The following is a 13,540-nucleotide window of genomic DNA, read 5'->3' on the forward strand; positions in this document are numbered from 1 at the left end:
CCGTCCACGTGACGCTGAGCTTCCCGGTGTGTGTGGATCTGTGCCGACTCGACCTCGAGCTCTTTCCCTCGGGAACCGACCCGGGCCGGAGCTCCTGTAGGATTGAGATCCTAGTCTGTTCGGATCGAGACGGCGTTCGTTTCCAGCTCGTGTCTCGGAGTGATCTACAAGAGGAGCTTCGAGTGTGTTTCCTAAATCCTGCGTTCAAACCGCGAGATCCGTTTCCCGATCTTCCTCCGGCGCCGGAATCCGAAGCCAAAGCGCAAAATCTCTGGAGTCGCGGATCACTCGTATCCGTCGCTCATCTCAGAATCAGCGTTCCCTTCAGCAAAGGGTGTGTGTTGGGAATCAAATCCCTTTCCGTCTGGGCGTCTCCTTCCCGATCCTGTCCTGCTTCCGAACTTGAAAAAATTCTGGAAGCACATGTAAACAGCGTTAAACGCACAAACCACACGATTGCAGTTCCTCCCAAACCAACTGGGAATATCACAACCGATATCCCAATCCCAGAGGAATTCCTAGATCCGCTTACACAAGAACTCATGGTTTTCCCGATGATCCTGCCTAGCGGAGTGAACATTGATAACAGCACTTTAGAGGAGTATTGGAAGAGAGAAGCGACGTGGGGTCGTCTTCCCAACGACCCGTTTACCGGCGTTCCTTTTTCCCAAAGCTCAAAACCTCTTCCGAATCCTCTCTTAAAAACCCGTATTGACCGTTTGGCTCTGCAGACAGGATGCACAGGAGTCGGGAGCAGGAATAATCCTCTAGCTAATCCACAACCGTCAAGACTTGCAGAGGTTAAAACTGTCGCAGACTCCCGTAGAAACACGGAAACTTTAAGATTTCACGGATCCGTTTCAGGATCGACTCCGAGAGGTTCTGCTAAAAGAAAGTACGACTCCAGCTTTCCCTCCACTAGCGCAGATCCCGGTCGTTCTCCATCGAGGAAAACTCTCCAAACTCACTCAGGTTTGAATGTCACAGATCATACAACTCACTGATACTTGAATCAGGACCATAGACTGTAAATAAATATGTTCGTAGTGTTCGTGACGTCACCCGTAGTGTTTCTGAAGAACGTTTTTGAAGCCCAAAGTGGGCGGAGCCGGCCGTCGCCATCTTGGCTGCGCGTCACTCGCGGAAACACGTGAATGTGCAGCGAGGCGGATTAGCTGAGGTGACGTGACGCTAACACACAGCAGACAAACGGCTAGTAGTGACTAGGGCTGGACCCGAATATTCGTTCGGTGGGTTGGTATTAGGGCTGCACGATTAATCGAAAAAAAATCACGATCTCGATTCAAACATAAATGCGATCTCATTTCTTAATGATGGCGATTCACTTCCGTGTATTTCCCTGCATTCAGATCATGCTGTATTCACGCGTTATTGGTCACACTCACACAATAACAAAATATAGGGTTGTGATTCAAGCAGCTGCAGCTTGTTTAAGGTAACTTAATGGCGAAAACCATTTTAGAACAGCAGCGAAAATGTAAAAGTAGGCTATATAAACTTTAATATATCCTTTTACTGAAACGGGTGCTTTGCTGTCCTTTTATACTTACACTTTTGCGCAGAGACAATTTTATGTCCTAATGTGTCGTATTTTTGATATTCCGCGCAGATTTCAGTTGAAGATTCTGTTTAAAGTTGTTAATAACAAATCATGAATGAAGGAGAAAGAAAGGAGCATAATGTGCTTTATATTGAAAAGAAATATTAAAAGCGCGACAAGTCGCAAAAGAGAACTGAATTATACTGACAGGAAGCTGTGCACGCGCTCCGAGCGCAACACGGACAAGCAGTCTTTGTCTCCGGTTGCGCGCCTAAACGGCCAAATAAACACAGAAATATTTCAAAATCCCAAGTCGAGTATTCCCGTAAACACAGTTGGAGCAAAAAGCACAGGTTCTATTTAGTTATTTTTATTTATTATATGTTAATGTTCTCTTATGTTCAACAACATAAAGCTTTAAAATTATTCACTTTAAGGGGTCTAAAATAAAGAAAAGAGACACATTTTGTTACTCCTGCACTTTATTATACTGAATGTCCTTTGTTTTTTTGTTGTTGTTTTTTTTTTGTATTTGAGTGCAATAAATTTTGGTTGAAAAAAATGAGAATCGTGATCTCAATTCCCATGGAGAAAAATCGTGATTCACATTTTACCGACGCCTCAGTGTTCCAGCAACGGGACTGTTCTCTGGCTAGAGCGCAGAACAGCGGAGTGTGTGTGGACCGAAGCGCATGAGAACAGCGGAGTGTGTGTGGACCGAAGTGCATGAGAACAGCGGAGTGTGTGTGGACCGAAGCGCATGAGAACAGCGGAGTGTGTGTGGACCGAAGTGCATGAGAACAGCGGAGTGTGTGTGGACCGAAGCGCATGAGAACAGCGGAGTGTGTGTGGACAGAAGTGCATGAGAACAGCGGAGTGTGTGTGGACCGAAGTGCATGAGAACAGCGGAGTGTGTGTGGACAGAAGTGCATGAGAACAGCGGAGTGTGTGTGGACCGAAGCGCATGAGAACAGCGGAGTGTGTGTGGACCGAAGTGCATGAGAACAGCGGAGTGTGTGTGGACCGAAGTGCATGAGAACAGCGGAGTGTGTGTGGACCGAAGTGCATGAGAACAGCGGAGTGTGTGTGGACAGAAGTGCATGAGAACAGCGGAGTGTGTGTGGACCGAAGTGCATGAGAACAGCGGAGTGTGTGTGGACCGAAGTGCAGCGGAGTGTGTGTGGACCGAAGTGCATGAGAACAGCGGAGTGTGTGTGGACCGAAGTGCATGAGAACAGCGGAGTGTGTGTGGACCGAAGTGCATGAGAACAGCGGAGTGTGTGTGGACCGAAGCGCATGAGAACAGCAGACCGAAGCGCATGAGAACAGCGGAGTGTGTGTGGACCGAAGCGCATGAGAACAGCGGAGTGTGTGTGGACCGAAGTGCATGAGAACAGCGGAGTGTGTGTGGACCGAAGTGCATGAGAACAGCGGAGTGTGTGTGGACCGAAGTGCATGAGAACAGCGGAGTGTGTGTGGACCGAAGCGCATGAGAACAGCGGAGTGTGTGTGGACCGAAGCGCATGAGAACAGCGGAGTGTGTGTGGACCGAAGTGCATGAGAACAGCGGAGTGTGTGTGGACAGAAGTGCATGAGAACAGCGGAGTGTGTGTGGACCGAAGTGCATGAGAACAGCGGAGTGTGTGTGGACCGAAGTACATGAGAACAGCGGAGTGTGTGTGGACCGAAGTGCATGAGAACAGCGGAGTGTGTGTGGACCGAAGTGCATGAGAACAGCGGAGTGTGTGTGGACAGAAGTGCATGAGAACAGCGGAGTGTGTGTGGACCGAAGTGCATGAGAACAGCGGAGTGTGTGTGGACCGAAGTGCATGAGAACAGCGGAGTGTGTGTGGACCGAAGTGCATGAGAACAGCGGAGTGTGTGTGGACCGAAGCGCATGAGAACAGCGGAGTGTGTGTGGACCGAAGTGCATGAGAACAGCGGAGTGTGTGTGGACCGAAGCGCATGAGAACAGCGGAGTGTGTGTGGACCGAAGCGCATGAGAACAGCGGAGTGTGTGTGGACCGAAGTGCATGAGAACAGCGGAGTGTGTGTGGACAGAAGTGCATGAGAACAGCGGAGTGTGTGTGGACCGAAGTGCATGAGAACAGCGGAGTGTGTGTGGACCGAAGTACATGAGAACAGCGGAGTGTGTGTGGACCGAAGTGCATGAGAACAGCGGAGTGTGTGTGGACCGAAGTGCATGAGAACAGCGGAGTGTGTGTGGACAGAAGTGCATGAGAACAGCGGAGTGTGTGTGGACCGAAGTGCATGAGAACAGCGGAGTGTGTGTGGACCGAAGCGCATGAGAACAGCGGAGTGTGTGTGGACCGAAGTGCATGAGAACAGCGGAGTGTGTGTGGACCGAAGCGCATGAGAACAGCGGAGTGTGTGTGGACCGAAGTGCATGAGAACAGCGGAGTGTGTGTGGACCGAAGTGCATGAGAACAGCGGAGTGTGTGTGGACCGAAGTGCATGAGAACAGCGGAGTGTGTGTGGACAGAAGTGCATGAGAACAGCGGAGTGTGTGTGGACCGAAGCGCATGAGAACAGCGGAGTGTGTGTGGACCGAAGTGCATGAGAACAGCGGAGTGTGTGTGGACCGAAGTGCATGAGAACAGCGGAGTGTGTGTGGACCGAAGTGCATGAGAACAGCGGAGTGTGTGTGGACAGAAGTGCATGAGAACAGCGGAGTGTGTGTGGACCGAAGTGCATGAGAACAGCGGAGTGTGTGTGGACCGAAGCGCATGAGAACAGCGGACCGAAGCGCATGAGAACAGCGGAGTGTGTGTGGACCGAAGCGCATGAGAACAGCGGAGTGTGTGTGGACCGAAGCGCATGAGAACAGCGGACCGAAGTGCATGAGAACAGCGGAGTGTGTGTGGACCGAAGTGCATGAGAACAGCGGAGTGTGTGTGGACCGAAGTGCATGAGAACAGCGGAGTGTGTGTGGACAGAAGTGCATGAGAACAGCGGAGTGTGTGTGGACCGAAGTGCATGAGAACAGCGGAGTGTGTGTGGACCGAAGTGCATGAGAACAGCGGAGTGTGTGTGGACCGAAGCGCATGAGAACAGCGGAGTGTGTGTGGACAGAAGTGCATGAGAACAGCGGAGTGTGTGTGGACCGAAGTGCATGAGAACAGCGGAGTGTGTGTGGACCGAAGTGCAGCGGAGTGTGTGTGGACCGAAGTGCATGAGAACAGCGGAGTGTGTGTGGACCGAAGTGCATGAGAACAGCGGAGTGTGTGTGGACCGAAGTGCATGAGAACAGCGGAGTGTGTGTGGACCGAAGTGCATGAGAACAGCGGAGTGTGTGTGGACCGAAGCGCATGAGAACAGCGGACCGAAGCGCATGAGAACAGCGGAGTGTGTGTGGACCGAAGCGCATGAGAACAGCGGAGTGTGTGTGGACCGAAGTGCATGAGAACAGCGGAGTGTGTGTGGACCGAAGTGCATGAGAACAGCGGAGTGTGTGTGGACCGAAGTGCATGAGAACAGCGGAGTGTGTGTGGACCGAAGCGCATGAGAACAGCGGAGTGTGTGTGGACCGAAGCGCATGAGAACAGCGGAGTGTGTGTGGACCGAAGTGCATGAGAACAGCGGAGTGTGTGTGGACAGAAGTGCATGAGAACAGCGGAGTGTGTGTGGACCGAAGTGCATGAGAACAGCGGAGTGTGTGTGGACCGAAGTACATGAGAACAGCGGAGTGTGTGTGGACCGAAGTGCATGAGAACAGCGGAGTGTGTGTGGACCGAAGTGCATGAGAACAGCGGAGTGTGTGTGGACCGGAGTGCATGAGAACAGCGGAGTGTGTGTGGACCGAAGTGCATGAGAACAGCGGAGTGTGTGTGGACAGAAGTGCATGAGAACAGCGGAGTGTGTGTGGACCGAAGTGCATGAGAACAGCGGAGTGTGTGTGGACAGAAGTGCATGAGAACAGCGGAGTGTGTGTGGACCGAAGTGCATGAGAACAGCGGAGTGTGTGTGGACAGAAGTGCATGAGAACAGCGGAGTGTGTGTGGACAGAAGTGCATGAGAACAGCGGAGTGTGTGTGGACCGAAGTGCATGAGAACAGCGGAGTGTGTGTGGACCGAAGCGCATGAGAACAGCGGAGTGTGTGTGGACCGAAGTGCATGAGAACAGCGGAGTGTGTGTGGACCGAAGTGCATGAGAACAGCGGAGTGTGTGTGGACCGAAGCGCATGAGAACAGCGGAGTGTGTGTGGACCGAAGTGCATGAGAACAGCGGAGTGTGTGTGGACCGAAGCGCATGAGAACAGCGGAGTGTGTGTGGACCGAAGTGCATGAGAACAGCGGAGTGTGTGTGGACCGAAGCGCATGAGAACAGCGGAGTGTGTGTGGACCGAAGCGCATGAGAACAGCGGAGTGTGTGTGGACCGAAGCGCATGAGAACAGCGGAGTGTGTGTGGACCGAAGTGCATGAGAACAGCGGAGTGTGTGTGGACCGAAGTGCATGAGAACAGCGGAGTGTGTGTGGACCGAAGTGCATGAGAACAGCGGAGTGTGTGTGGACCGGAGTGCATGAGAACAGCGGAGTGTGTGTGGACCGAAGTGCATGAGAACAGCGGAGTGTGTGTGGACCGAAGTGCAGCGGAGTGTGTGTGGACCGAAGCGCATGAGAACAGCGGAGTGTGTGTGGACCGAAGTGCATGAGAACAGCGGAGTGTGTGTGGACCGAAGTGCATGAGAACAGCGGAGTGTGTGTGGACCGAAGTGCATGAGAACAGCGGAGTGTGTGTGGACCGAAGTGCATGAGAACAGCGGAGTGTGTGTGGACCGAAGTGCATGAGAACAGCGGAGTGTGTGTGGACCGAAGTGCATGCCTGAGCTTGTGTTTTGGGTTAAGCTGCGTTGCTTTGACATTGTGGAAAATAGAATAATAGAAACAAAATATATTAGCCTTTTTACCCCTTATTATCAATCTAAATTAATCTCGTTTTTAATTAAACTTAATTTAGTTTTTCTTTATTTAAATTTCGTTTTTCTTTATTTAAATTTCATTTTTTCTTTTATTTAAATCTACCCTTTACTGTGTTTTTTGTTAGTCAGAAAAATATTAGACTACTTACTAAAAGTATTGCTCAAGTTAACAGACCTGTGTGTGTGTGTGTGTGTGTGTGTGTGCACTTTATATCACTAGTGCAATGTTCGTTCTCGGAGCATATAAGCACGCGTGAGGCGCGCCGCTTCCCGCTCGCGCTGTTCTGTAGTTTACTAAAAGTTTATTAATTCTGAACATGTCGCGTCTCGCGTGTCCATCTATAGGCTATTGCACCAAAATGCAACACTGCACCCCCTTGTGAAGTCGATTGGATGAACGGTTCTCGAAATAATCAAAATGCAAACAGACAGACAGACACAGAGATTCCTGCCTTTATTAGAGAGAAGAACATGTTCAGCCCCCTCTCTCCGACGCTTCGAATATTCGATGTTCATCACTACCGAAGCTTCGAAGCTCAAAAAATGGTATTCGGACCAGCCCTAGTAGTGACATCAGCGGCAATCCACCTGTCACTCAAGTGGCCACGCCCTTAATTATGCAGAACTTTAAGGCTTAATATAATCTAAACGGATGAGTTATAAAAACATTCATCCCCCTCACAGTCGTCATGAAGGGCAACATTAGCTGTATAGACCAAAACCACTTTTAGTACTAGTGTTGTCAAAACATTTAAATTAAATTACTGTTCATAGAATCCACCAAATTTTAGATTCTGATTCCTGGTTGTGGAATTGATTTTGAATGGACAATTCTTTTTTTTTAATGCAATATTGCAGTGTTTATTCCAAACGATTTATCATCATTATTGTGTTAAATTCGTGTTCCTGGTGATCTTGAATGAGAATAACTTCCTCTTGCAGCATCTCTTCTCTGATGATGTGGGCGGGGCTATAACCTGTCACTCACATGAGATCAGCCAATAGCAAACCACAACCATCCAATCAATTCCACACGGACACAATCAAGCCCCGCCCACATTAGTAGAAGCGTTTCACTCGGATATTCGTCACAATAGAGAAGAAGGGACTTTAAATCCCCTAAAAATGTTTGCAGTCTTGGTTTCTGATGCATGTTTTTCTCACGTCTGACGTGTTTCTCCTTGTGTTTCAGAGTCGGACTCGCATGAGCGGCGGTTAGCAGACAGCTTAGATCAGGCGCTGAACGCTGCGCTTCACGGGTTACCAGTGTTCACTTCACCCAGCAAAACCTCTTCCCGTGTGGACGCTTCCACTGGTGCGTGTCTGAGATATACATATAGTGGTTCATACAGTACAGATCGTTTCAAAGCAGCTTCACTGTAATAAACAGAGTCAAAGGCCCTATTCGGATGTTATTGTTTCTAACGGGGTATTTTCAACATTTACAGGGTTAGTCGGTGATTTTATTGACGTTCGAATCCAGAATGTCTGCGTTTTTTCCCGCCACTTGCGTAAAAATCCCCGGACGAATTACCTCACGTGTTTTGACGAACACCACGGTCGTGTGGTGATTTAATTGCCGTCCGAATCCACTGAGTTTACAAGAAGAGATCACTTTTAAACTCACTATTTAAATCCTTTTTGACCACTGCCGAGCACCGTACACACAATGCTTGACTAAAATGCTGGAAAGTATTTACAAGAACAATATTTCATCAGCGAACTCCACCTCAGCGAACAAAAAGGAGAATATTTGATCTAATTTTAATATGTAGGCTATTATACACAACATTAAAATAGATCAAGCAGCTTTATTTTTATCTCATGTAAATATGTCATTAACTTGTTTCCGCTAATTTTCATATTTTTTTTAATTACATCCTTTTGAGATAAAATGCAAGGATATAAGAACCATTTCGAACATAGCGTACGTGCGTCTGGTTTCCTAGTTTTAAAAATGAGATTTAAATAATAAATAGAACCGTGTTTTCCTATTATTAAATAAATATAATACATATTATTCCAAGCATATGGCATTTTATTTACAGCAGACAATCATGCGAATGACCATGTGATCAACGGGTTCATGGAATTACAAAACTCGCTCCTCCACCATCAATACATCGCCATCCGAATGCATGAGTTTTATCAAATTGATTTATTTTATATTTACGTGAGAAACTATTTCCGTCCGAATAGGGCGAATATATTTATATATTTATTTATATATATCCGAATATATTTCCGTTTAGGTTGTTCTAATTGAAACACTGATGTTTTATTATTGTATTTTTTATAAAATCCTTATTTTTTTCATGACTTTGTTCCCAATGCATGGAAGACTTCTCTATCTCTGTTCGACCTCCTTCTCGTTGCCTCACTGTGATTGGGTTTCTGATCGATCAATTGACATCATCAATATTTAAAGTCCCCCTGTGGTGAAAATCCAGCTTTTAATGTTGTTTATGTGTCTATGTGGTGTTTTTAATATGCTTATAGTCAAACCATGTGTAAGTTCATAAGTCGACAGCATTGCTGAGTATTTCCTCCTTAAAACTGCAGTGAACCAAAGACAGTCTCAAAAACACGCTTTGAAATCGCTGGTGTTTCTGACGTCACAAACTACCTTGTAACCAATCAGATCAACGTGTGATCGCCAACCAGTGGATCTCTGAGCTGAGTGAGTGAGTGGAGGCGGGGCTCATTTGCATATTCATAGAGCCACGCATACTAAATGAGGCAAGGGTGTCGAGTTACATTCAAGATATTTTAAAGGGATACTCCACTTTTTTTGGAAATAGGCTCATTTTACAACTCCCCCAGAGTTAAATAGTTGAGTTTTACCGTTTTCGAATCCATTCAGCCGATCTCCGGGTCTGGGGGTCCCACTTTTAGCATAGCTTAGCATAATGAATTGAACCGGACAAGACCATTAGCATCTCTCTCAAAATAATGAACAAAGAGTTTTGATATTTTTCCTATTTAAAACTTGACTCTTCTGTAGTTACATCGTGTACTAAGACCGACGGAAAATGTAAAGTTGTGATTTTCTAGGCTGATATGGCTAGGAACTATACTCTCATTCCTGCGTAATAATCAAGAAACTTTGCTGCCGTACCATGAGTCCAGCAGGCGTAATGATATGACGCCTGATAATAGGCTACTGAGCTGGGGACTATTATCAGGTGCTCTTTGTTCATTTATCAGAAAACTCTTTGGTCATTATTTTGAGAGAGATGCTAATGGTCTTGTCAGGTTCAATTCATTATGCTAAGCTATGCTAAAAGTGGGACCGCCAGACCCGGAGATCGGCTGAATGGATTCGAAAACGGTAAAACTCAACTGTGTAACTCTGGGGGAGTTGTAAAATTAGCCTATTTCCAAAAAAAGTGGAGTATCCCTTTAAGGTATTAAAGAACGTTTAAATATGCCATTTTGGTGATCAAAGATGAGTTTTAAGGGATTAAAAATCTTCGCCAGCTTGTTTCAGTAAATGCTGAATGTTACAGTGAATGATCACTGTTATTAACTCATCTTTATCTCTAGGTCATGTTCCAAGAACATTTAAATTGGCAGTTATAAAACCACTCATTAAGAAACCACAATTAGATCATAATAACCTAGCAAATTATAGACCAATTTCAAATCTTCCTTTTATGTCTAAAATACTAATACTCCGCCCAACTGGGCTCTTTCTTGCAAGAAAATGCCATCTATGAGAAGTTTCAGTCTGGGTTCAGACCGCATCATAGCACTGAAACTGCGCTCGTTAAAATCACAAATGATTTACTCTTAGCTTCTGACCAAGGCTGTATCTCAATACTAGTTTTACTTGATCTTAGTGCTGCGTTCGATACTATAGATCACACAATACTCTTAGATCGACTACAAAATTATACTGGTGTTCAAGGACAAGCATTAAGCTGGTTCAGATCATATTTATCTGACCGATACCATTTTGTTTATTTAAATGGAGAAAAATCGATCATAACTCCAGTAAACTATGGAGTGCCGCAGGGATCTGTGTTGGGCCCTCTGTTATTCTCAATATATATGCTGCCACTTGGAAATATTATAAGGAAACATGGAATTAGTTTCCATTGTTATGCTGATGACACTCAAATATATATTTCATCACGGCCGGATGAAAACGCTAAATTATCCACATTGACAGAGTGTGTTAAAGATATAAAAGATTGGATGACGCGCAATTTCCTTTTATTGAATCCAGACAAGACAGAGGTACTAATCATCGGTTCAAAAAACCACCCACAAAACCTCTTACACTACAACTTTAACATCGTAGGATGTCCTGTTACTTCATCCTCTACAGTAAAAGACCTGGGTGTTATACTAGACCGCAACCTGTCTTTTGAAAATCATATTTCATATGTTACAAGAACAGCCTTTTTCCACCTTAGAAACATTGCTAAGCTACGTAATATGCTATCAGTTTCTGATGCAGAAAAGTTAGTTCATGCGTTCATGACCTCGAGACTAGATTACTGTAATGCTTTATTAGCTGGTTGTCCTGCATCCTCAATAAACAAGCTACAGTTAGTCCAAAATGCCGCCGCTAGAGTTCTTACTAGATCAAGAATATATGATCATATAACACCGATTTTATCATCACTACATTGGTTACCTATAAAGTTCCGTATTAATTACAAGGTATTGCTACTGACTTATAAAGCCCTAAACGGCTTAGCTCCAGTCTATTTAACGGATCTTCTATCGCCCTATAATCCATCGCGCTCTTTAAGGTCACTAAATTCGAGGCTTTTGGTCATACCTAGGATATCCAGATCCACCAAAGGAGGGAGAGCATTTTCACATTTAGCTCCAAAACTCTGGAATAGTCTTCCTGATACTGTCCGTTGCTCAGACTCGCTCTCCCAGTTTAAAACTAGATTAAAGACGCATCTCTTCAGCCAGGCATTTATATAATACTTTTAATCTTACAGTTAAATCCGACCTCTAGTTCATAAACGCCAGAGGAGAACTGGCCCCCGACTGAGCCCGGGTTCTCCCAAGGTTTTTTTCTCTCCATTAGGTCCTGATGGAGTTTTTCGGTTCCTTGCCACTGTTGCCTTTGGCTTGCTCAGTTGGGGATATTTAATTTAATTAATCAATCAATCAATCAACAATACTATTGATCAGCATTACCAAACGTGGACGTTTTCCACTAGAAACAAACATTGATGTATTATTTTAATTTAATACTGTGAAGCTGCTTTGATACAATCTGTAGTGTGAAAAGCGCTATATAAATAAACTTGACTTGACTGGTTTGTTGTATTCATCGTGACTTTGCCGATAAACGCCTCTGTGTTTTCCAGGACAGCACACATGTGTGTTTTGCTCGTGTTCGTTGTCGGTGTATTCCTCCGGCGTCCCGGCGTACGCTCTGCCCTGCGCTCATCTCACGTGTGGACCGTGTGTGCGGCAGAGACGCCCGTGTGACTCCCAGACGCTGAAGATCACGTGTCCCACATGTGGCACATCTGCATCCGGCGGCGACGTCACACGAGTGCATCACTGAAACACGCCTGAAGATCATCATGAGCTCATTTGTTTGCAGATTTTGTGTATAATTTTCATTAAAAATTGTTGAAAAAGAAAAGGATTTTGTTATTAATAACTGCAGGTAATATATTCTAGGTATATATATATATATATATATATATATATATATATATATATATATATATATATATATATATATATATATATATATGTCTGTGTGTGTGTGTGTGTGTGTGTGTGTGTGTTAATATTGTGTAACTAAAATACATTAAATGTGAAAATTTCTTGTTTATATACAATATATTTGGGGTCAGTAAGAGGAATTTAAAAGAGGAGTCTCTTCTGCTCACCAAGGCTGTTTATCTGATCAAAATACAGTAAAAACAGTGAAATATGATTATAATTTAATTTAACTGTTGTCTATGTGAATATATAGTAAAGTGTAATTTATTCCTGTGATCAAATCTGAATTTTCAGCATCATTTTCATTTTCAGTTCTTTTGAACTTTCTATTCATCAAAGAATCCTAAAAAATAAAATGTATCACGTTTTCCACAGAAATGTTTTCAACATGGATAATAATCATAAATGTGTCTTGAGCATCAAATCCTCATATTAGAGTGATTTCTGAAGGATCATGTGACACTGAAGACTGGAGTAATGATGCTGAACATTCAGCTTTGATCACAGGATATAAATTACACTTTACTATATATTCACATAGAGAACAGATGATTTACATTACAATAATATTTCACTATTTTTACAGTATGTTTGATAAAAAAAACAGCCATGTGAGCAGAAGAGGCTCTTCTTTCAGCCTAGACTCGGATCTGAGGCTGTTTATGCAGGACAGAATGAAGGATCCTTGAGTTCAGTGTGTGTTCAGTGTTATGAAGCGCAGGAGTTTAATACAGCGGCTCAAGGATGAACTCTCTTTGTGTGCGAATGAACAGATCTGACCTCTGCCATCTATTGAAATGCAAACTGAACTTTCTGTCCTCCACACAATCACACACACACACACACACACACACACACCTGAAGGACACACACTGTGTCACATCTAAATGTCTTAGTGCTCTTTGATCATTTTTGACCGAAAAGTTTTACTTTTTATTTATTTTATTTTTTATCGGAATTGTACGATACTTGGTAAAGGTTTTGGCACTTGCTATGCGAACACACAAAAAAATCATGGACATGATCCAAACAGGTTAAATGTTCCTGTAAAAATGAATCACACTTGAGCTCCTCGCGGTCTGAAACGAGCGCATTGGAAATGAATAAGACGAGTTTCCTCTAGTGGAAGCGTGTGGAACTGCAGCCGAACAAGAACGCTTCAGGAACGAGATATCAACCTCACATTTGGAGCACAACTTGTTTAGATTTATGGCTTTGATTTTCTCACAGTTTTAGAGTAAAACATGTTTTTGAAATTATATATTTCATATAAAAATTGAAAATAGTATTTTTGCACATTTTTTCATAACAATAAACGTAAAATTCTGT

At 44.5% G+C, this 13,540-nt stretch overlaps 1 protein-coding gene across 4 annotated transcripts in view; it reads left to right on the forward strand.

Annotated features, from left to right (window-relative positions):
• Positions 1-12,115, forward strand: part of ubox5 (U-box domain containing 5) — a 15,975-nt gene extending 3,860 nt beyond the window's left edge. For all 4 annotated transcript variants that reach the window (XM_079896552.1, XM_079896551.1, XM_079896549.1 and 1 more), the window contains exons 3-5: positions 1-972; positions 7,695-7,817; positions 11,842-12,115. The exon at positions 1-972 is cut by the window's left edge and continues 94 nt beyond it. In XM_079896552.1, the coding sequence (XP_079752678.1) occupies positions 1-972; positions 7,695-7,817; positions 11,842-12,044 (1,298 nt within the window). In that variant the 3' untranslated portion in view covers positions 12,045-12,115. The remainder of the gene's footprint in view (positions 973-7,694; positions 7,818-11,841) is intronic.
• Positions 12,116-13,540: the final 1,425 nt, after the last annotated feature.

Source organism: Squalius cephalus (genome assembly GCF_949319135.1).
Source record: "Squalius cephalus genome assembly, chromosome: 16".
Lineage (NCBI taxonomy): Eukaryota > Metazoa > Chordata > Actinopteri > Cypriniformes > Leuciscidae > Squalius > Squalius cephalus.